Genomic DNA, 21489 nt, shown 5'->3' on the forward strand with positions numbered 1-21489 from the left:
CGAAGCCTACTCTTATCGATTTTAAACCACCAAGGGCCCTCCGAGATTTTTCACCCTTGTCCAGGAAGGCTAGGTGTAGATCTTTCCTACCAGAAGGTCCAGCGCTGCGTCTGCTCCGCGCCCACTGTAGCGCCGTGCATTCAATCCTTCGTTAATAAAATTTGGCGATGCAACTTTTTCGGAGAAAGACGTCGTAACCGAAAAAGAAGCGTCGGAGAAGCGTGCACTGTGTTTGAGGCCTTACTCTGGTTTTAGGCAGTCACTCACATGCCGCCTAGCGATCACGCGCCTCTTGCATGTCGGCAATGCCGGCAACTCGCGTGCCGGGTCGGTGATCTATGATCTAGTTTCCAGCTCTAGTGTTCTATCAAAGGATGGGGGGTAATTTTAAATTGGCACGTAAAGTGCAGGCCTGTTACACACAGAGATCTGAAATTTTACATCAATTTAAAGAAGACATGTGGGGCGCTTGTCGGTGGCTTATCTCTCAAAATCAGTGGATGGGCAGTTTGACCAAAAAGTCTGTTGTAATATACCGACTTTTTCTGTAGGATTTGCAGGTATGATATTGCATATGTCATCAGAGAGAGTTGAAAGCTTGAAAATTTATGGCAACTTTGCCACTTTTTGTGGCAACTTTTGGACAAAAAATGGCAACAAACGCAGATATGGCTAGACCTATTACTTCACATTTATCGAGTTCCCAAACGAACTGTGTGGCACGTCAATACACCACCACTGTGCCAACTCCAAGGAGGTTATAAATAATGTAAGTTCCTTGGTCAACCTCATTTTCAACATAATAAGGTCATAATATTTGTGCCGAAGATTAGGTGTTACAAACTTATTACAAGAGAGTAACAAACACAAAATAGTTTGTTTTAGTTTTTTTAGTAGAGGTTTTACGGTACTCGCAACTGCATAATGTCATATGAGTGCCAGAAGATTAGAGCTGTTACAAGAGAGTAACAAACACAAAAAAGAAGAAGGGGAGATAAAGACGATATATGTTTGACAGGGAAGAAGCAAACCACACCAGAGCACCCGCCAACCACCCACTTGAACTTCAAAAATAATAATAGAGTGGGGGTTTTTTTCAGTTGTAATAGTAGTAGTAGGTTTTGCGGCGCTCGCAACTGCATAAGGTCATATATGAGCGCCAAAAGATTAGAAGTGTCACGAGAGAAAAAAGAAAAAAAAAAGAAGGGGAGATAAAGACGATAGATGTTTGATTGGAAAGAAGAAGCAGTGTTGATAGGGGCGTTAAACCCAAACTTACTATACTAGTACTTACTTTTACTTATTTACTAGTACAGTAAGGTACGATCAATTAAGTGCCGAAGGTTTTGAGTTATTACAAGAGAGAAACTGATACAAAGAAAAAATTAAGACGATAGATGTTCAACAGGAAAGGAGGGCCTAGGACAAGGAGATTAAAAGTAATGGAGGATGCTCTGTGGGCGGCACCGCACGCCTGATAGGAGCCCTCTCTCGCGGCGGAACCGTGGGCTACCTGCGCTGCGCGATTGCCCGACTAAGGCACTGAAATCTAGATAAGAAGGTTTTATTCCGAGGTCCTTCAGATTAGGCAAGTCAATTAGTAAAAATGCCTTGCACCTGTGTTGTATTAAGTGTAAAAAACCGATATGATGCTGCAGTGGACCGTAGTTTTCACAGTTAAGTTGTTTCCCTTTAAAAAAATTTGAATGAAAGTGTTTCTATGCCGCCAGCAACACAATTTAAATCATTAATTCATAAGAGGCTAGCCCCGGCGCTACATGCCAAGGCCAACCCAGGCTGAAAGGGATACAACACCCCAGCAGAAAGACTGAGATACTCAATTTTTAAAAAGTATTCTTATTCATAAATATATATATAGGCTATATATATATATAATTATTATGAGTATATTATATAATTATTATGCGTGTGTATGTATATACATATTATACATTCTAATTAAAGATATTGCTTTCCTTTGTGTGTGCAAATTAGATGCTACTGTAGTCTAAATGTAGATATGTAGAGGCTCCATTAGAACATGAAATCAATATTCAACAACAATAATGATGAATATTTTCTATGTTAAAGGAACACCAAACCATATCAGATGAGGGGAGAGGGTAGGGTGGGGTGGATAAGAGTTTGAGTCTTGTTAGATAGAACTATACTCGGTTTAATTCTATTGTTGTAGTCTTCACCTAAGATCCCACAATCAATAATTCCGGTTCACTTAAGATTTTGCAGTTAAAAAATAAACCAAACAAAGCAACAAATTTTACTACACAAGAGTCATCACTAAGTTAATTATCCCCCATCTGGAGTGTAATAAGGGACTAAAAACGCTGCTCTCCATATCATACTTTACTGAAAAAAAAAAAATCCTTCAAAGGTTATCCACGCTCATGCATGCGATCACACCTCCAAGGGTGCTGTTATTTCTTTTTTTTAGGAATATTTGAAATCATTGTGCGCTCCACTTTGTGAAAACCAGGAAACAAAATTATTGTGATCAATAATATTATTTATAGACCAAGACATACTGTTAGCAATTAGATAAAGCAAACATCGACCCTCTTTTGTGTCCGCTATTCCTTACACATAAAGTTAGTTATATGGCACACGCCTAGAATCATGCAATCAGTTTAAAAGTATATTTTCATCCATTTCTTATAAAATTTTATATTTTAGCATCTTCAAAGATTATCTTTTTAATTTGGTATGGTTGATAATTTTATGTTACCCGGACAAGTTTTCTTCTTATTTTATACATCTTTTTTATTTTTAAACTAGATTATAACATAAAACTCTTAAAGAATTGAACAGTCCGTATCACACACATAATTTTTTCTCCCTGTCATTATCCGTCAGCCCGTCAGTTGATCACAATCTCTCTCTCTCTGTCTGTCTCACTCACTCTCTCTCTCTTATTTAATTTTTCCCATTCTCCTTCGTCCCTTCCCAAGGCCCGCCCCTCCTCTTTCATCCCAGCCCCATCCCCTCTTCCTTGCGTGCATTCCCCCACCCCGATAAAATTCTATAAAAAGAAACGCCACAGTTCGTGATTTAGCCCACACTCTGTGGCCATATTTGATCCCCAACGCGGCGTACTGCTCGCGGCGCCGCGAAGAGAGAGAGGAGGCTCCATTAGTTCTAAGCTCCTTGGCCTAGGAGCAAATTACACAACAGCACCTGCCAACCACCCATCATACACGACTAATGTAGTGTACAGTCTCCGGAAACCAATTCACATTGAAGTAAGGAAGCGTAAGGGCAATAGGAAAACCAGAGATGTTAAACAGTCACAGTCCTGCAGCATAGATTCCGGGAAATTCATGTGACAGCTTATACTTATACAGTTGTATATTAAATAAAACCCAGCACTCCATACGTACTGTCAATGTAAAAGAAGGCGAACATTCCCCTGAGTCATTTTGCTCAGTGTCACAGCAACAAAACAAATTGAAGTTCAAGCCAAAGACAAACACTCATACATTTAACACAATACAAAAGACTCAACAAAAAAACCCAACAGCCACGGAACAAAAAACAAAACAAACAAGACTGCAAGTTCATTTTTATTATCAATTTATTCAACCAATTAATAAATAAAACACCATATACTTCATTACATAAAATACTTCCTGTGTTTGACTAATAAACCATATGTAATAAAAACTAACCTATTGATCTGCATCCCTTGTAAGCGAACAGTACATGTTTATTATTTGGCAAGAGTACAAGTCAGCTACATTACAGTGACCCAGCATTTTCAATTGCTTTTTCAAAGTAAGGAAGAGAGTATTCTTGATAAGACTCCAAAGCCAATAATAAAACATGAATACAAGAAGTGGCTTACTCATTTCATGGTCAAACAAGTCCATCCCTGACCATTACCAATGCTGTGATCAAAGTTTATTCAAATCAATTGCTGCTTGTATACCCTCTGCACGTATCTATTCAATATGTCGAAGAGAGAAAATAAAAAACACACCGCAATCCACCCTAAAGGAAGGAACTTCTGATTCGAGACATTTTAAAGTTAAACCATATTTCTTCAGAATAAGTCACGAATCTAGCAAAACAATCTTTACTCGGAAACTAAATATTTTAAAATAATTTGTTCCCAAGAATTTTACTTATTCATAGACCAAACAAAATCCATACTTCTGAAAAAGGAGAAACATCCTGATACCATGAATGCCCCACCTTTGAAAAGAGATAGGTAGAACTCACAGGAATTGTCACCCCCCCCCCCCCCCAAAAAAAACCTGCTTTCAGACAGGCAAAAGAGCTCCACCATCCCACTAAAGACTTGCAGCGACAAGTATTTAAGTTAATTTGTTTCAGAAATCCAGAACAGCCTACAACATTGCCTTCGTGTCCTATGTTCAGCCTATAGTGCCACCTAAGGGGCCCCATCTTTTTATGTTTGTACAACTGGCTTGAACACAACCGAAAGACTATTTTGAAAGACAAAAAAATCCTCATGCATACCAGCAAAAATATGTTCCAATTTTCTTTTAAAACAGACTGTATATATGTCACACCATACACTCACAGCATAATATGCACCAGACTCTTGTGACAGTCCATTCAGCCTAAAAATATTTCAAAGCACACACATTTGTAATTCATCTTTCAGAAAATTTAACAGATCTCAGACTTACTGGGCCATACACTAACACACCATGGCTTAGAAAGCAGGGATTTACTTCCTTTCCTTAATTTGCTTTTGTAGAAAGCATCAACCATTTAGTACGGGGGGCCTCAAGAATATACTGAGACTGTCATACAACACTATAGTACGTCAACATTCCGTTTAAAAAATGGAAATCAAGTATGTTAAGTTTCATGAGGCCAATCAATTTATCTTTGACTCATTCCTCTTCTTAAAAATAGTAAATTTAGACGACTAAGTCTTGTATTACTGCAAAGACTTGGAGCAAAATTAATGTTTATTTGCTTCTCCTGAAGACCTCACATTTTGACATAGTGTTAAATTAGAGCAACAATATACAACCGTAGCTTTAGTTTATATTTTAAAAATTACTTGCACACCAGACGCCGACAGTCCACATATCCAGCACATTAGCAAACACCATCATGAATGCACAAAAGTTATCTGTTCATTGTACAAAACCATAGAGCAAAAACACACTCAAAAGCCATTATCCTTATCTCTTAACGTCTCCAGACAAGACATGGACACTTCTGCATAGACAAACGAAATCATTATATTGGGATATAAAGGTTCAATTATTCTTCTTAAACTGGCTTCAATTTAAGCCTCCCTGCTCACAACAAGGGAACAATCCTTTTTTAAACACTGTGATCATAAATTTATGAACAAATGGAATTTGTAATGCTGTGTATGACACTCATGTGTGGTCCCCAAAACGAAGTTCAACAAACAAAATGGACACTTTCATCACAATCTCAGGATAGACAAAGGAAGGCAAGTTGTCCACAGACACCTAATTTTTTTCACTGTGCTTATTGCCATGGCTGGTCCATATATACCAGTGTACAAAGCCATCATGGCATGAATGCCTACAAGGTAAGAGGTGCAGAAAAAACCCAAAACACAAAGGTGCTAGGACAAAGTACTTCCATATACTGATAATGAAGTGAAGCAAAAAAACAAACAAAAAACAACCCCAAACAAACAAAACAACTGACCTATAGTCATAAATTTCCTATAAAAGTATGAAAAGTTAAGCGATCATAGAAAACAAACCGGCATATATAAAATAAGAGGACTTCCTCTACTCTCCATCCAGTACTTATTTCTTTAAAAATGTAAAACTAAAGCTAGCAAACTGTATGCAAGACAAAGGTAAAGCCTCAAGTTCTATACGCTATAAAAATAAAAACATTAAAATCATGAGGAAGCTCTGGAATATTTCTCACCACCTGAGCTGTATAATGATACTACATTCTTTTGCAATAATAGAGAGAAACCTGTACTTGAACAAAGGTCTGCCATTGTAGTCACTAGAAAACATCTTTCCAACACCATTAACATCTGGCATATTTTCAAAAGAATCAATTACAAATGTAAAACTGTTCATTCAAGAATTTAAATAATGCTTTATGTAAACCTAATACTCAGGGAAAGCCATTAGAACTACTAAAAATAACAATGAGCATTAAAATAAGGACAACATGTCGCATTGTCATTTTCACACTTCACAAAATTTCAGTTGCCAAAATCTTTCAATAGATGCTAAAAAGCAATTTAAACAAATTGAAAAGCAGCAATTCCTTTCATCTAAGACTTACGACAGCGAGAAGCCACAAAGTTATCTTTCCCTTTGCCAAATAAAGATTTCAGTGCTGCAAGGACGACAGTTTTCAAGTTGCTACAAAAAGCGCAAGTACAGTATCATGTCTCTGTGCCCACAGCCATGTCATGACCTCTCTACTCATATCTTGCACCAAATCACAAGTATTGAGTACAAAAATAAACCTCTTCTGTCCCTGTCTGTACTAGGGGGGGGGGGGGGGGGGGAGAGAAGCGTTCTTTCTCATGGTCTGTGTCTTTGTTGTAAATTCAGTAACCTTTGAGCATCTACCCTTCGGCCTAGTGCCATGATACCATGGTTTAAGTGCCTGCATGAGCCATAACATTGCCTGATTATAACTTTATCAAGTACAAAATACAGTTTTCAAGAAACATTCATAAACATCAGGATCATCAACAATAACCTGTGATCACACATGCCTGCCTAATGCAATTCAGTAACAAAAATATTCTTTATCTTTTCTTCAATGCAAGCTGGTAGAAATTCCATGCACGTATAATGAATTCAGAAGGAAAAAAAAACCCCTGAAATAAGCATATTCAAACATGGCCGCTCAGGTCAACAATGAAAGCTCTACAATCTTGAGTGTTATTGAAGGTCACCACACAATGCTGATGTAAATGCTGTCAATTTTGAAGTAACAACAATGGCATGACTGGCAAAATTAAAATTTGAGCAAATTATTTTCCAACACTACCATTCATTTGCAGTGTTGCTATGAGGTGTTGTGACCAGACGGCTATTTCAATCCAATGTTCACCGTTCACCTGGATTTCAGTTCACCAAGTACAATTTCTTTTCAAGCACACACTTCATTACTTGTAAACACTGCTCTAGTAATCAAACCTACACAGTGACTGACACATTTTGCCCCAATCCAAGATGTCTTTTCCAAAACGGGACTCCAAAGTGAAGCCAAAGTTAAAAACATGGAAATACCTGTTAAGCAAAGCAAGCTAGGCGGGACAAGTTGTATTAGTAGTAAATGGGGTGAGTTCATTATTCTCTACAAATTTCGATTAACAATCATACAATCTGGCATACTTTGCTTTACAGAGGTCGCCGCAGTTTTGTAGAATGCTGATAAAGCCGTGTCAGAATTCACAGGAAATATGAAAGGCATTAAATCATATGTAAGGCACTTTGTTAAATCTGACGAGTTGTACACCATGGTAATGGGCTTGTCCCCCCTCCTCTCCCTTCAGGACTTACTGCAAATTGGGAAATCCCAATCCAGTGAGATAAGAGGAGTAATAATTCCACTTCCTCCATCCACATCATCTCTTTATGACCAAAAAATAGTAACACGAGAACCCCCCCCCCCCCCCAAAACCATCTCTCCGTTTCCACATGCCTGCGCATAAGTGAAGTACTGAAACCAGGAATTTGCATCCCCTTCATCAACCCCCTAAAATATCAATGGAACAGATGAGAATGTGAGGCCAGAAATACACTACTAGAAAAAGATGAAACAAGAAAACAGAAGTGCTGGGAACAAATGTCCCCAGGACCCACTGGAAAGCTGCCCTAATTATAATAGCAATAATGCATGATCCTCAAGTTACATGCACATTACGCTTTCCACAAGTGATACCCGATACTGTCTTTCATTATGCCTAGAGGGAAACATCTGCATTCTTTGCAACAAATAATGTCAATAAATTGCATAACCTTTTTTGAACTCGCCCTTCTGGACTCATCCAAACAAATAAGAACACACTAAAAAACAAAACAACCCCAAACAATTCAAACCACAGCAGAATCCGATAAATGTTAGCTTGGTGAATGAAAAGTCTGACCGCGGGAAAGAAACAAAGACAATTTTCTGTGCATATAATTATACCTCTGGTTTATGCTAAGTGTACTTCAGAGGGGAGGAAAAAAACCCAAAAACATTCAACTATTCCTTTAATCAGTGCCACCATTTGCCCACAAATTAGCAAAATTCAGGCATACTGGTTATCAATGTAAAATACAAATTCAGCTGTAAACTAGAAGCTTTGTCAGTTCTTTTTGGAAGAAAAAAAATAATAAGTTAGTGACCCACTTTCACGTTTATAAAAAAAAATAATCTTTCAAAAAATTTAAAGTGGGAAATGCCATGTCTGGTACATGGGAAACTCAGATAAAAGTTAGGTAAAAACCCAAACATTTTGCTAACAACCAGATAGGAAATGCTGTACAAATTATGTCCTAACCAGACAAAAGAACCACTGTACAAATTACGTTCTTTCTCAAGACAAAATTATTACTGTACACATTTATTGTAGCTTTCAATCTAAATACTTCACATTATATCAAGCAAATAGCCATTAGAACCAGTATTGTCCAAAACAGTATTGCTTCTGAAGAACAAAGAACATATTGCTAAGAGAGGTACCACTAAACAGAAACACCCGTTACCTTTGTGCATGTGCACAAAAACCATTGTTGGAATCTTTCCTAGATAGCTCTTGATTACATAAGCACTGCAGAACAGATATATAGAAATGTACCCATGCCGAGACAATGTGGTTCTTTTGGGGTTGGAAGGGGGTGAGTGGGGGGCACAGCCATATAATGTGAAGGCAAACACACTGTGCATCAACACATATCTCAAAAGGGATAGGGACTGGAGTGGAAAGAAGATATCACACAGTGCAGCACAAATCAGGAAGAGAGCATGCATTAGTAAGTGTATACAGCATCAGTGTGGAAGGTTGCCTCAAACAGGTACCTGGGAAAAGGATCAGAGAGAAAAAAAAAATAGATCTCAAGACAAAGCACCAGGGCAAAGTGAGAAACCTCGTATCCCATACTTAAAAGATTATTTTTTTTCGTATAGAATCACTGCCCTGTTTTAATTAAGAAATGCCAACAGTATTTTAAGCTGTAACAAACTGATCAACAAAATATTTTAGAATGCAGAGCAGAGATAAAGCATTAGAATTTAATGCTGATGTTAGTACTAAAGGGATATTGAAGTACAAAATACAAGTATCTAGTAAAATAATTCAGCAAACCTAAGATTCATTGCCACACATGATAAGAACATATTTATATTAACCTAAGCTACCCCAAAGGGATCGGTTCTGGGACTCCCAAGTAGATGCGCTCAAGTGCTACATCGCATATATTTGCAAAAAAAATGACGTTCTATAATAACTCGAAAATTCCGGAAAGGTGGCACCCTTTAGACAATGTCTTCGGCCACTCTTACCATATCGTGGTCATGAGAAATGTCGGAGCCTGGCTGCAGAGAGGAAAAGTAGCGTACATCCTTGTCCACATCTGTCTGCAGCCTCTGCTGTGTGTGAACCAGGTCCTCGTGGTATGGGTTTTGCTGGGTCGTAAAATAATCTGGAACCAACAAAATGGTAAATATTACAAGATAGGAAATAATGAGAAACCACACCATAGCACCCGCCCACCACACGCCTATCTTTTTAGAATCGAGTATGTTCTGAAACAACTTACCCCCAAGTACACCACATTAAAAAAAAAGAACTTCACAAAAACAACAAAAGAACCTGGATTACCCGATAAAAAATACCTTTTTTTTTTTACTTGTAACAATAACAAATGGAACAAACAGAATATGTTCCAACAGAATCAAAGATGCCAACTGGCTAAGAAAAAAAAATCTGGAATCTTTCGGACCACCTCGAAAGTTGTTTTGGTTGAGTACATGCTTTACAGCACCATCAACAAAGCCCATGGAAATACGCACACTAGGACTCAAATCTATGAACGGCATTGTCTAATGCACCTCATAATACGAAGACACTGTAAGACATGCACAATGAGAGGAAAATATAAGTAAATGTATAAGTAGGAGCATCTTCAAAATTTAAAAAATCCATATTTCCCCAATTTATCCTGAAAATCAGTATCTCTGTGGAATAACTGGTTCTTCCCCCCCCCCCCCTCATTTTCTAAATTTTCAGATCCAACAAAAGGTAACACGACTAAGCATAATATTTACATCCCATCACCAAAATATGGACTTAAAACCGCAGCAACCATAATCGACATGTAATCTTACATAATAAAATAGAATCTCCCTTCTTGCTTCCATGTAAAGGGGCCAGGGAAAAATAATAAATAAAAGCAACTAAAGTGGTACCTACCAAGAGGCATTATCCTCAAAGCCATGACTTTGGAAAGAGACAGCCGGACATTGGGCACTGGGTCTGTGCCCAGGTGAAGTAGACTAGGTAAGAAATTGCGAGCAAACACATCGGGTGGGAGGCTGTTCTCCTCCAGAATCACATAACACAGCTGAGCAAACCTGAAATTGTTGTGAAGTTTCTTTCTTAGTTTTTTAAAGAAAATTTTACAGCACATTCAACACAATCAGGTCATATTATAAGAGTTGAACAAGTCTGATAGGAAAGAAGAAGCAAACAACACCTGGGCACCCTCCAACCAACCACTGCCATGAAGTCCAAAATATTACAGGCCACGACTCCAAATGGAGTAGACATGAAATATAACCTAATACTCCCTATCCCATTCCGTAGTCATACTTCGCAACGCTTAGACTTAATGAACTTTGGCGACCCCAACAAATGCCGGTGCTCACCGATGCCGTATCTTGTAGTGCGTTGCGCGAAGGGTTACTGACCGGTCACGATGGCGAATCCGACAATCTAAAAATCGGACGAGACTCATATTTTCTCTCCCCTCCCCGACAGCACGGTGACGAGTCCGAGTAATGATTAAATTTTATTTGCACGGCAACACAGCGTTTATACTGTACAACCTGCATATCACAAATGTTGCATTATAATCAGTATATCGTCGGCAAATTTCTGGGTGGTAACGAAAGCAAAAGTAGATCTTCATTTTCCCGATCGAACCTCAGTGTCACATACACTTCCGTCTGCCACCATAATAGCCGCCTTTTCGTGTGTAACGTACTCTCGGACAGGGAGAATGTGAACGGATATTATATCACAATAGCGACTGGCAAAAACCGAGTCATGTACTGTAGCTAGGGTTCACTGAAAAGTCTTGCTGGCTTCATCACTGAGTAGGCAGGCTAATTTGCTACTGTTTACCAAATGTTTACTACCTTCAAGGCAAATTTACTACCATTTACGACCTTTACGGTCTGGGCGTTGAATTTATGGCTTTTTTACGACTTTACTGGGCACCCTGACCTTTGCAGACAAGAATGTACTCATTCAATTTCTACAATTATTCCGATGTAAATCCCCCAAATATTTCAGTGAGCATTACAAAGCATTGCACATTTGTGCACATCATAGCTATGCAGTCTCTTTTTTTACTTCGGACAGCTTAAAAACTGATGTAGTGCAAATAATGACACAATGCCTGAATAATTTCTTCAGGAAAAGCTATATTTTTCTGTTTAGCAAAGTAAAGTACACGCCACATAAAGCGAGAATCAAGAGAAATAAATCCAGAGCGGTGAAGAGCGGAAAAAATCTTACGTTTGCCTTGCCAGCCACCGGCAGCCTGTAGCAAATTCCTGGATAATATTGTTACATATGGATGCTAGCAGTTTCTTCTCTTCATCCTCATGTGTCTTGTGAAGAATGGCACTGAGCTGGAGAATGAAAGTGAAACAAGTACTTCAGCAACATTCTGTAATTTACATGGCTCCATGTCCTGGAACTTTCTTACGAAAAATAAATGTAAGGTATTGATAAGAGGTCAAAATGGGAGGCCACTATATATGGACAACTGAAAATAATCAAATTTATGGCAGAACTATAAATGTGCAAGAAGATAAAAATTTACAGAAGGATCCTTAAAGACAAGAGCATCAGAAGAAACTCATGGTTTACTTTTTATTGATAAAATTCATTTTCAGATGACTTCTAGATCTATACTTTTGGAAAGAAAACTTCAACGAATTCTTCTCTCTCCATCTGAAGCCAGTGAGAAAATTTCAACTTATTTTCACCTGAACCATAAATCAAGATGAAAAGTTGTACATTAATAAATCAAATACCCCACATTTCAGAGGCTGTATTTTCATTTTAAGGCTTCATCCATGACCATGGAGGTTCCTTCACAGAGAAGAGCAGAAAAGGATGAAATGGAACACGCGCGCACATGCATACAAAAAAAAAGGGAGACACCATACTACATTTTTTTTTTTTTTTTTTACATGAAAGGTGAGTTTCCAGGTCAGTCCATGCACAAACTTTCAACAACATAAGTTATGCCCCATACTCATTCTTGCTTTCTTTATAACTGAATACATTCAACTTCCTACATACCATAAAAAAAAATTCCAGACTCTACACAGCATAACAAAACAAGGAAACTCAAAAACTGACACGTTTATCCTGAAAATGCCAAAATCATCATGGTACACTGTTACAGATTAAACCAAGAAAAATGAGTAATACCTACCAGTCTAAGAGCAACAAATCGCACTTGAGCCACTTTGTCACTACACAGAATCATGGAAACTGGAACAATGTCACGGCAAACATCGATGCAGTGGAAGAAGTTGCATACGTGAACCAATTGTCTGAGGAAAAAGGAGAAACAGATTTTCATTAACTCTTTGTCCTGCCTCTGTGCTGAAATGTGAGTATTATCAGTGTAACTTATTGCGACGGACGTTCCCAGCGGGCGGCACTGGAAACATGTTTTGGCGTGAATACCGTGGAGGTGTATTAATTCATGATGAAAATAACGCTCTATTTTTTATAGCTTTCTATTTATACAGTGTTACAAACACATGAATAACCCCCTCTCATAAGCTGATAAGACATTACGAGTAGTTACGTCCATTCAAATAACCTATTTGTATAGACGCTCTTGTTGTGAATGATGTAAGGATCGAAAGGGAGCAATATAGGCCAATTTCCTAAAGTTTTGCTCTCAAATTGTTCTTTTTACCTGCACAATGGTATTCAAAACTATCAAATAAGCTTATTTTTATCAGGTAATATAATTTTATATACAATCAAGCTCATTTGAAATATTTCGTATAGAAAAACGGAAGTCTTGTTTCCTGGCTCTTTCGAGCTCCTCATGTATAAGTCGGTCAATTTGTTCTTATTTCATTTGACAAACATCTAGAGCTACCAACTTGGCTTGTTTTGAATGAGACGTATGCCTTGCAGACCTGCCACTCTATGAAATCTAAAAATCAGGATTTCTGAGTTAAAAAATCTCTGGTGAAAAAAATCGGGATCAACGGCAAATCAGTCATATAGGGCACTGGGGAAGGCGGGGGGTGTCCTGGTTCCCTTTTAAGAGGCAAGTATGCAAGGCAAAACTTTGACAGCATATATGTACTCGAGTCTAAGTTGGATAGACTGGGGAAGCAAAGGTCGCAGTGATGCTGAAACACTCGTAGTCTTGAAAATAACTGACACGTAACTCTAATCATCCACGCAAAACGCCCGCGTTTTAACAACGTTTGACTTCCATCACATCGAAAATAAGATCGCGCCAAGGTTGTTCATTTTTTTTCTTATTCCTTTCTCCTTAATTAGTACCTGTATCACGGCACGCACTTTAAGCCCAAGAGTCAAAACAATACCCCCTACCCCCTACCCCCAGCCGTCCACACCGGTAAGTCCCGAAAAACACCTCGACCAACGCGACCGGTGTGAATGAACTTTGTTGACCCCGACAACCGACGGTCCCCGACACACACGCTACTCACCACACGTACGAAGTCATGTCATGTGATGCGAGTGAGCCTTTGAAACTAGGTCGATTTTAGTTTAAATAACGTACGATAGCCATCTACTAGACCTAGATTCGGCATAGATGCTTTAGAAAATAGCGTTCCAAGTTCCTGCCCATAAAAAGTCCAATCGGTGCTTCCAAGCAAAAGAGATTGCAGAACTTTTTATATTTTTTTCTAAGAATCGGACGCAACAGACGCAACCACGAAAAATCAGGATACTGGCGATTGAAATCGGGAAAATCGGGATGCTTTAGATTTGGGGGAAAAAATCAGGATATCCCGATTAAATCGGGATGAGTGGCAGGTCTGGCCTTGGTTACGAACCAACACAGGCAGTTCTAGAAGTACACCACAAACGCACACAAACTCAAGCAGACTGAGGCACACACACTTGAGCTACAGAAATACAGGACCCAGTCATCACACGGATGATGCTCAGCACGCGTGCGCTGAGCCAGGGGAATGACTGAAACGGGACCAGACGGAAGGCAAAGCGCCGAAATACGCTTTCCGGGGAACATTAACCCGGCCCCCGCTGGACCAGGGTTAAAAGTAGTTGGGTTATAATTCTGAGATCTCTCTCATTTCCACAAGTACTAATGCATTCAGATGAAATTTACAAATGCTACAAAGATAAGCAATGATAAAATATAGTTCACATTTTTAAAGAAAGCTTCCCGAGTCAGGTACATCTATCTAAACAAGACATTTCCAGGCTATTCCAATGGTTTTTTTTGTTAAAAGCCAAGTATCAAATAAAAGCCAACTACCTTCAACAATATAACAAGTTCCAAACTTGCAAATATTTGCAAAACCTAGTCAGGTACACCAAAGTTATGACATCAGATTACATTACAATGAATATACCCCCCCCCCCCCCCCCCCCCCCCGGGGCAGTGCCACTGACTGTAGTATCTTTAGGCCATTCCCAAAGGGGGGACATTCCTCGTTCAAGCGTAGTAGAATTGTAAATGGGCTGATTCATGTCACGCTCATAACTGTCTGATCTACAACAGGGGACTGCTGCTTTTTCTTTCCTGATCCTTACTATTGTCATTTTCCTCTACTTCTTTTGTATGTTTGTCAACTCTCTTGTGACCTGCTATTTCCGGGGTGCCTTGATAGTCAAAACAGACCTTGTGCTGTTGAAGCTGGAGAGGTGAGCAGTCTAAGTCTGATTTCCTGTAAAGACTTATCTGTTGCCACCCATCCCTTAGCGCTCACATGACCTTATGCAGTTGCGAGCGCCGTAAAACCCTCTACTAAAAAAAAACAACAACAAAGAATATGTTTACATCAGACAGGACTGGTTTTGGGTGTAGAGTATGTGACAAGGCTTTCAAATTCCCAAATGTCAAATCCAAGAAAATCGACAGTTGGCAAACCTGAAGCTTTGTTGTCTACATAGCATATACAAGGAGTCATAGATTCAATAAGTATGGTTAAACTTACTCTGCTAGTTCCTCTCTAAAGCGCCAGTTTCTCGTGTTGTCCGTTTTCATGAAGTCTTGCACACGTGTCAGGTACTGGAGACGTACTTCAGGCCTCAAGAGCTGAACATTTTAGAGAGAAATTCAAAGAGAAGCATATAGATCTAGACACAATAATGGTCATTAAGTGCTGGAAAAAAGACAAAGGGAAAATAAAGTAGGACCTCCCAGTGGCGCCCTCCACCCATCCACAAATTATTACACTAAGATGTCAGAGGAAACACGCAAGCAGTACCTAGAGCATTCTAAATAAGATTTGGGGGCAAAACAATATCTCTACACAACATCAAATCCTAAATCATCAGTATGAAAACAGAGCATCACGCTGCACATCAAAATTAGCGTTCAAGACGAGTAAATGTTTTACGACACTACCAGCAGTTTTGGTCAAGCAAGCGCCGAAATAAAATAAGGCTAAGGAAAAATTAATAATGTTATGAATCTCTATCCTTGACAAGTGAGTAAAAAAAGAAGTGCAAGATACACGAACTCACCCTGAAGATGTCTGCCAAATGCTTGAGGACCCCTATCCTGACTTCATCCAAGTCTTTCAAGAAACCATCAAACACAGGTACCAAATCCTTGTGGGTAATCTCATCTCCCACAATCATAGCCAGTTGGTGCATAGAGAAAGCAAGTGTTCGGCGTACTTTCCACTGCAAAATTTTAAAAAGCAAGTATAGGTAAAATAAAGATGAAATACAATGCAAAATTTGTCAAAGTCATAACAAACTTTAAATAGATACCAGAATTCACAATACACAAAAGCATTCCTCACCACAAAATAAAAACCACGAGACTTGTTTTAGTTTTAGTAGAGGTATTACGGTGCTCGAAATTGCATAAGGTCATATGAGCACCAGAACAATTGGAGGTGTTACAAGAGAGTAACAAACAAAAAAAGAAGAAGGGGAGATAAGGACAATAGATGTTTGACAGGAAAGAAGAAGCAAACCGCACCAGAGCACCCACCAACCACCCACACAAGACTTATGGCATCACAACATTCGTGATACATTTTGGTTTATTGGTTTCTGGAAAACGTAACACTAGCCACAGGAATGCTGCAACTGGCATTTAAGAGGATGCTGGTGCATTGGCACATAGATTTCTTTGGGGGGGGAGAGAACCACACACACACCAAACGCATTCTGTACTGCATGGCAGAAGCAATGATTTGTTTAAAACACCAATTAACTAGCTGGAAACTGCTATGAAACCGTTTCCTAAATAAGCTTTGACCAACCTGCATATCCTGCGCCAGTGTCTCATACAAGTTCTTGATGCAGTGCCAATTTTGTCTGCCCAAGGTATAGGCCACTGCTGGCAAATTGTAGGCACAATGTCTGGTAATTTCTCCATCAACTGTCTGGGCTCGTGAAGGGTCCACCATGCCTAAATAGTTCTCAAGTAGCAGCTGAGGTACAATATTCTGAAGGAAGTGGGCGAGATAACATCATGTACTTTGAGAAAATAAAGTGCACTCAGGATCCTAAAGAACTATCTTTAAAAGTGAAATAAAACAATGGAGCAAAACAATCTAGTAGTATAATATGGGGTTTTATGGCGCTCACAACTGCATACGGTCATATGAGAGCACGAAACACAAGTTAGTTCCATTCGCAAGTTTACTGTACGGCTGGGCTCGGGGTCAGTAGTTAAGATTTTACATACAATGTTAAAATATTTATAATTCGGTGTAAATATATTTCCAATCTAACACAACTTTCCTAAATAACAAAAACTTTTAATAATTCAATTTCACTCTATAATTTTCCATAAAGGCCAAGGGCCTTAATAAAATCTAAAATTCTGTTGGGAACGATGGAAAAAATATCTTGCAATTTTTTGTATTTAAAACATTTCCTTACGGTCTCTCTGAAGTCAAGACATTCGTTTAAAATGTGTATAATTTCCAATGGCTCTCCCACAGACTAGAGCAAAACAATCTGCTGTTCAAAAAAGAACTTTTAGTAGTTTTACGGCAATTGCAACATTATACGGTCATATAAGTGCCGAAGAATAGATGTGTTACAAGAGAGTAAAAGGGAGAGATAATTTAGTTTTAGTAAGTTTTACGGCACTTGCAACACAATAAGGTCATCATATAAGTGTTGAAGAATAGTTTGTGTTACAAGAGAGTAACACACTACACAAAAAAGATGGGGAGATTTAGGTACTTTTCCAAAAGGCCCAGTGTCCATGAGGATAAAACGGGCTTTCCAGGAGAACAAAAGCACTCATTGACATTAAACTGGTCTCAGTGTTCAGTATAAGGAAGAAAATTCTAGATATCTCCATCCTCATTAATCATTTATGAGATCAGCCCTGCCTGTCAAGGTCAATCATGGCTGAGAGAGTTACAATATATGCAAGCAGAAGATCAGAACTACTCTAAAATTCTCCACACATAAGAATCAAACCCACATCATCTACATGATAAAACTGACCCACCAACCCACTACACCCCAAACACCAGTGGAAAGGGAAGAAGGCTCACAAATATCACAGTTACAGGATAAAATTTGGCGAAACTATGGGACAGAGAGCAGAGCTAAACACGATGATGCTCACCTGTTGTTGAGCCAATGTGGCATCGTCCTGGACAAATTCCAGACTCAAAGGCATGTCTTCTGGAAACCCTAAGCCCAAACCGCTCATATCTGGAAAAAAAAACACCCCACACCAACATGGTAAAGAATAAAACAAAAACAAAGGAAAAAAAATCATGTGAGAAGATCATCATCCAAGGTAGATGTATTCACTTTTCGTAGGGTTTCTATATGCAAGTGAGAAAAGGATAGAAAAAGACATAAAATTAATGACTACTTTTTTTTCTTTGACTGCCAACTTCCTATTTTTCCAGCTCTTTCGATTTGCAACAAATTGAAACAGCTGGTGTGTATGTGTGTGTTTCTTTTCTTTTTTAGTAAAGGTTTTACGGCGCTCGCAACTGCATAGGGTCATATGAGCGCCAGAAGATTAGAGGTGTTACAAGAGAGTGACAAACATAAAAAAGAAGGGGAGATAAGGATGATAGATGTTTGATAGGAAAGAAGAAGCGAGCCACACCAGAGCACCCGCCAACCACCCACTGTGTGTGTGTGTGTAACGAAATTTTTAAAAATTCTGGCATGCAGACAGAACAACAATTGGACTATTTCAGTGATTGATTGATTAAGGTCTTTTACGGCAATAACTCAGTTTTGGTCATTCAAGTGCACAAATTCAGTGTGGTACATAATCTGAACAGAAAATTAAGCCATCTACAACACCACGGCCACAGAAAACACCTAAACTAAGACCATAACATTTATCTTCCATAGAATTAATTAAAACTATTGCATATTTTTAAAAATTGTTACTATTACAATCATTGAATGTTTTAATTGAAAGTGTTTTATGGCACTTACAACACAGGTCACTGTTAGTGCAGAAGACCAGGTGTTGCATGAGAGTAACAAGCAACAACAAACCATGAGGAGAGCAGAACAATAGATGTTTGAAAGGAGGAAATAAAGAGGAAACCATACTAGAGCATCCATCAACCATCTGCTATTAAAGTCTATCATCTAGGACACTGTTCCTTTACAAAATGTTTGACTGTTCCTTTATGACATACAGGTGAGCTTAATATAAAAAGTCTCCTGCAAAGGATCTGGGTTTAGATAGCATCCTTACCTTGGACAACTCCGTCCACGATAGCCAGATGTTGCTGTCCTAGATGCTGCCCCAACACGTGCGTGCTCCCAATGTGGGACACCATCTCATCCGGAGCATCACTCACGGTGCTCACACTGGCCGTGTGGATACGAACCCCAGACTTTTCCACTTCTGACTGAACAAGTGATAAGGCAGATGAAGAGGAGGACGAAGATGACATTGAGTCACCCAGGGCAAACCCAGACAGGGAATCCGTGAAAGAGTTTGAATGGGACCTGGCACCACCACTGGAAATGTTCACATTCATCTCTGAAGCGTACACCTTTTTGGTATCCTCGTCTTTGACTTTTGCCACCACATGAATATTGGTGGGCTGCCCATTGATGATGTCAAAGTCAATGTTGACCTCTGGCAGAGGAGACCTCCAATACTGGAAAGTATTGAAGTTATTGTCCAGGTGAACGTGGACTTTGCCTGAGGCTGATGGATCTTCACTGTTGCCCTCGGCCGTGACAGAGGCACCCTGGCCGTCAGAAGCGTTATCCATAAACACATTGTCAGAATCTGACCCAGCTCCTTCCACCTTAGCCCCCCCAGCTGAAGGCACATTGAATTTGGTATCACTTTGACCTGAGTCACCGGCACCTGCCAGGTCGACAGGGCTCTCGTTATCACTGGAATTCTCTGGAAGCACAGAACCACCACCAGGGGCAGCCGAGGAGCCTTCTGGCAGCTCACTGCCCACCGATGTAACATTCTCTAGACTAGCAACATCTTGTCTACGAGTCTCACTCTCAATATTACTAGAACTACTGCTACTGTTTGTATCACAGACTGGAAATTGAGCAACGTCGGGGGAATCAACACTACTATCTACATTACATTGTACAGACAAGTTCTCCGCTCGCAGCTCCTCCGCTGATTTGTCTTCTATACTGAAAACAAGCCGCTCATCAGCAGCATTCAGCTCGACAGCCTTGTTTTGATCTTCATCACCTGCACTAATGCTGTCAATATCCATGTCCTCTTCTAATATCTCACTCCCCGCACTTGATCCTGGAACCTCTGGGCCAGGCTCGTCTGTAGAGGATTCTGTGGGCGTTCCCAGGGGATCTAGAGGCTTCAACTGTAACACGCCACCAAAGTCTTCTTTCACATCATCCCCATCTGACAGACTAGGCTCGCCAGGGTGGTGTTCTATCACCTCGTCGTCACCAAAACTGAGAAAAGAGCAAAAACCACATCATTCAGGTTTCGTATCTCCAAGAGCACAAAAATGTAACAAAATTTAAAACACAATCATAAAGTGTAAATGAACATCCTTTTTCGAATTTTGACTTGAATGTAATGAGAAACACTGAACGGGATTTTGGGGGGGATCTTACTTGAACTAGAACATCAAACAACATACGTGATACTACTAGGCAACACAATCACACAAAGAAAGAAAAGAAATGGAAAAACGTCACCAAACGGGGACCCCCCCCCCCCCAAAGCGGGACCAGATGGTGTACAGTGTCTCCCCATGAAAATAAAAGGCCTATTGCTTTCTTTCAGCTGAACTTACATAGATTCTATATCATAGAATATGAGACAGCCAAGTAACAATTGAACCTGTCTTTGTAAGTAAGAATATGAATGGAGATAGATCAAGCTTTGGTACTTTAAAAGTACCATTCCAAACTGGTTGATGTAACTTTTATAAAATTGTAACTTGGTGATTCGTACAGAATAAAATAAAACCTCCCTATAACTTCAGAATGGAACAGATAAAATAGGGGCTCGGACAGCTATATGATGTGAAAAGCAAAAAGATTCCAATTTTGTAGAAGTCCGAAATGGTCAGGTCTAGCACAAAATTAAACTACTTTTTAAGTCTTAGAGGCGCCTATAAATATGATCATTTCGTTACTGTACATCTTTCTGGGGCACTGTACTCTTTGCAGATATATTCAAAGGAAAAGAGAACAGAAAACAAATTTCTTCATTTGTGGAATATGGCTACGATAAAGTTGGAGGAAAATTAGCTGGGAACTTTCTTTTTGTCATTAATTTATGATAACTTTTAATAATTATTTCATGGACACTGAATTTGCCTAAAATTTGAGAAAGCTTTTACTACTAAGCTGATGTGATGTAAGAGCCATTAGATATGACTGAAATGTGTTTAAAATTTTGACAACCAATGTTTGCTTCCTGGACAATAATTTTCTGAAATTACACCTGTGCAACTTCATTACTTTGCTGCTGTTGTCTCACTTTGAATTTGTCTACCTCTACATACTGTCTTATTCATCTTGTATTAAGCCTGGAAGTGCAATAAGAGGACAATTTCAGGTATCTTGATTCCAGGGATTTTTAT

General features: G+C 39.2%; 1 protein-coding gene across 4 annotated transcripts in view; it reads right to left on the bottom strand.

Moving 5' to 3' along the window:
• Window positions 1–3571: 3571 nt before the first annotated feature.
• LOC101854689 (serine/threonine-protein phosphatase 4 regulatory subunit 1) overlaps window positions 3572–21489 on the bottom strand; it is a 58047-nt gene continuing 40129 nt past the window's right edge. For 3 of the 4 annotated variants that reach the window (XM_005112799.2, XM_035973564.1, XM_005112801.3), the window contains exons 11-19: window positions 19146–20347; window positions 18039–18127; window positions 16711–16896; window positions 15959–16120; window positions 15427–15527; window positions 12678–12798; window positions 11747–11862; window positions 10418–10578; window positions 3572–9647 (exon numbers count right to left, since the gene is read on the bottom strand). In XM_005112799.2, the coding sequence (XP_005112856.1) occupies window positions 9481–9647; window positions 10418–10578; window positions 11747–11862; window positions 12678–12798; window positions 15427–15527; window positions 15959–16120; window positions 16711–16896; window positions 18039–18127; window positions 19146–20347 (2305 nt within the window). In that variant the 3' untranslated portion in view covers window positions 3572–9480. The remainder of the gene's footprint in view (window positions 9648–10417; window positions 10579–11746; window positions 11863–12677; window positions 12799–15426; window positions 15528–15958; window positions 16121–16710; window positions 16897–18038; window positions 18128–19145; window positions 20348–21489) is intronic. The other variant, XM_005112800.2, reaches the window with a different exon arrangement.

Source organism: Aplysia californica, unplaced genomic scaffold (genome assembly GCF_000002075.1).
Source record: "Aplysia californica isolate F4 #8 unplaced genomic scaffold, AplCal3.0 scaffold01415, whole genome shotgun sequence".
Classification (NCBI taxonomy): Eukaryota; Metazoa; Mollusca; class Gastropoda; order Aplysiida; family Aplysiidae; genus Aplysia; species Aplysia californica.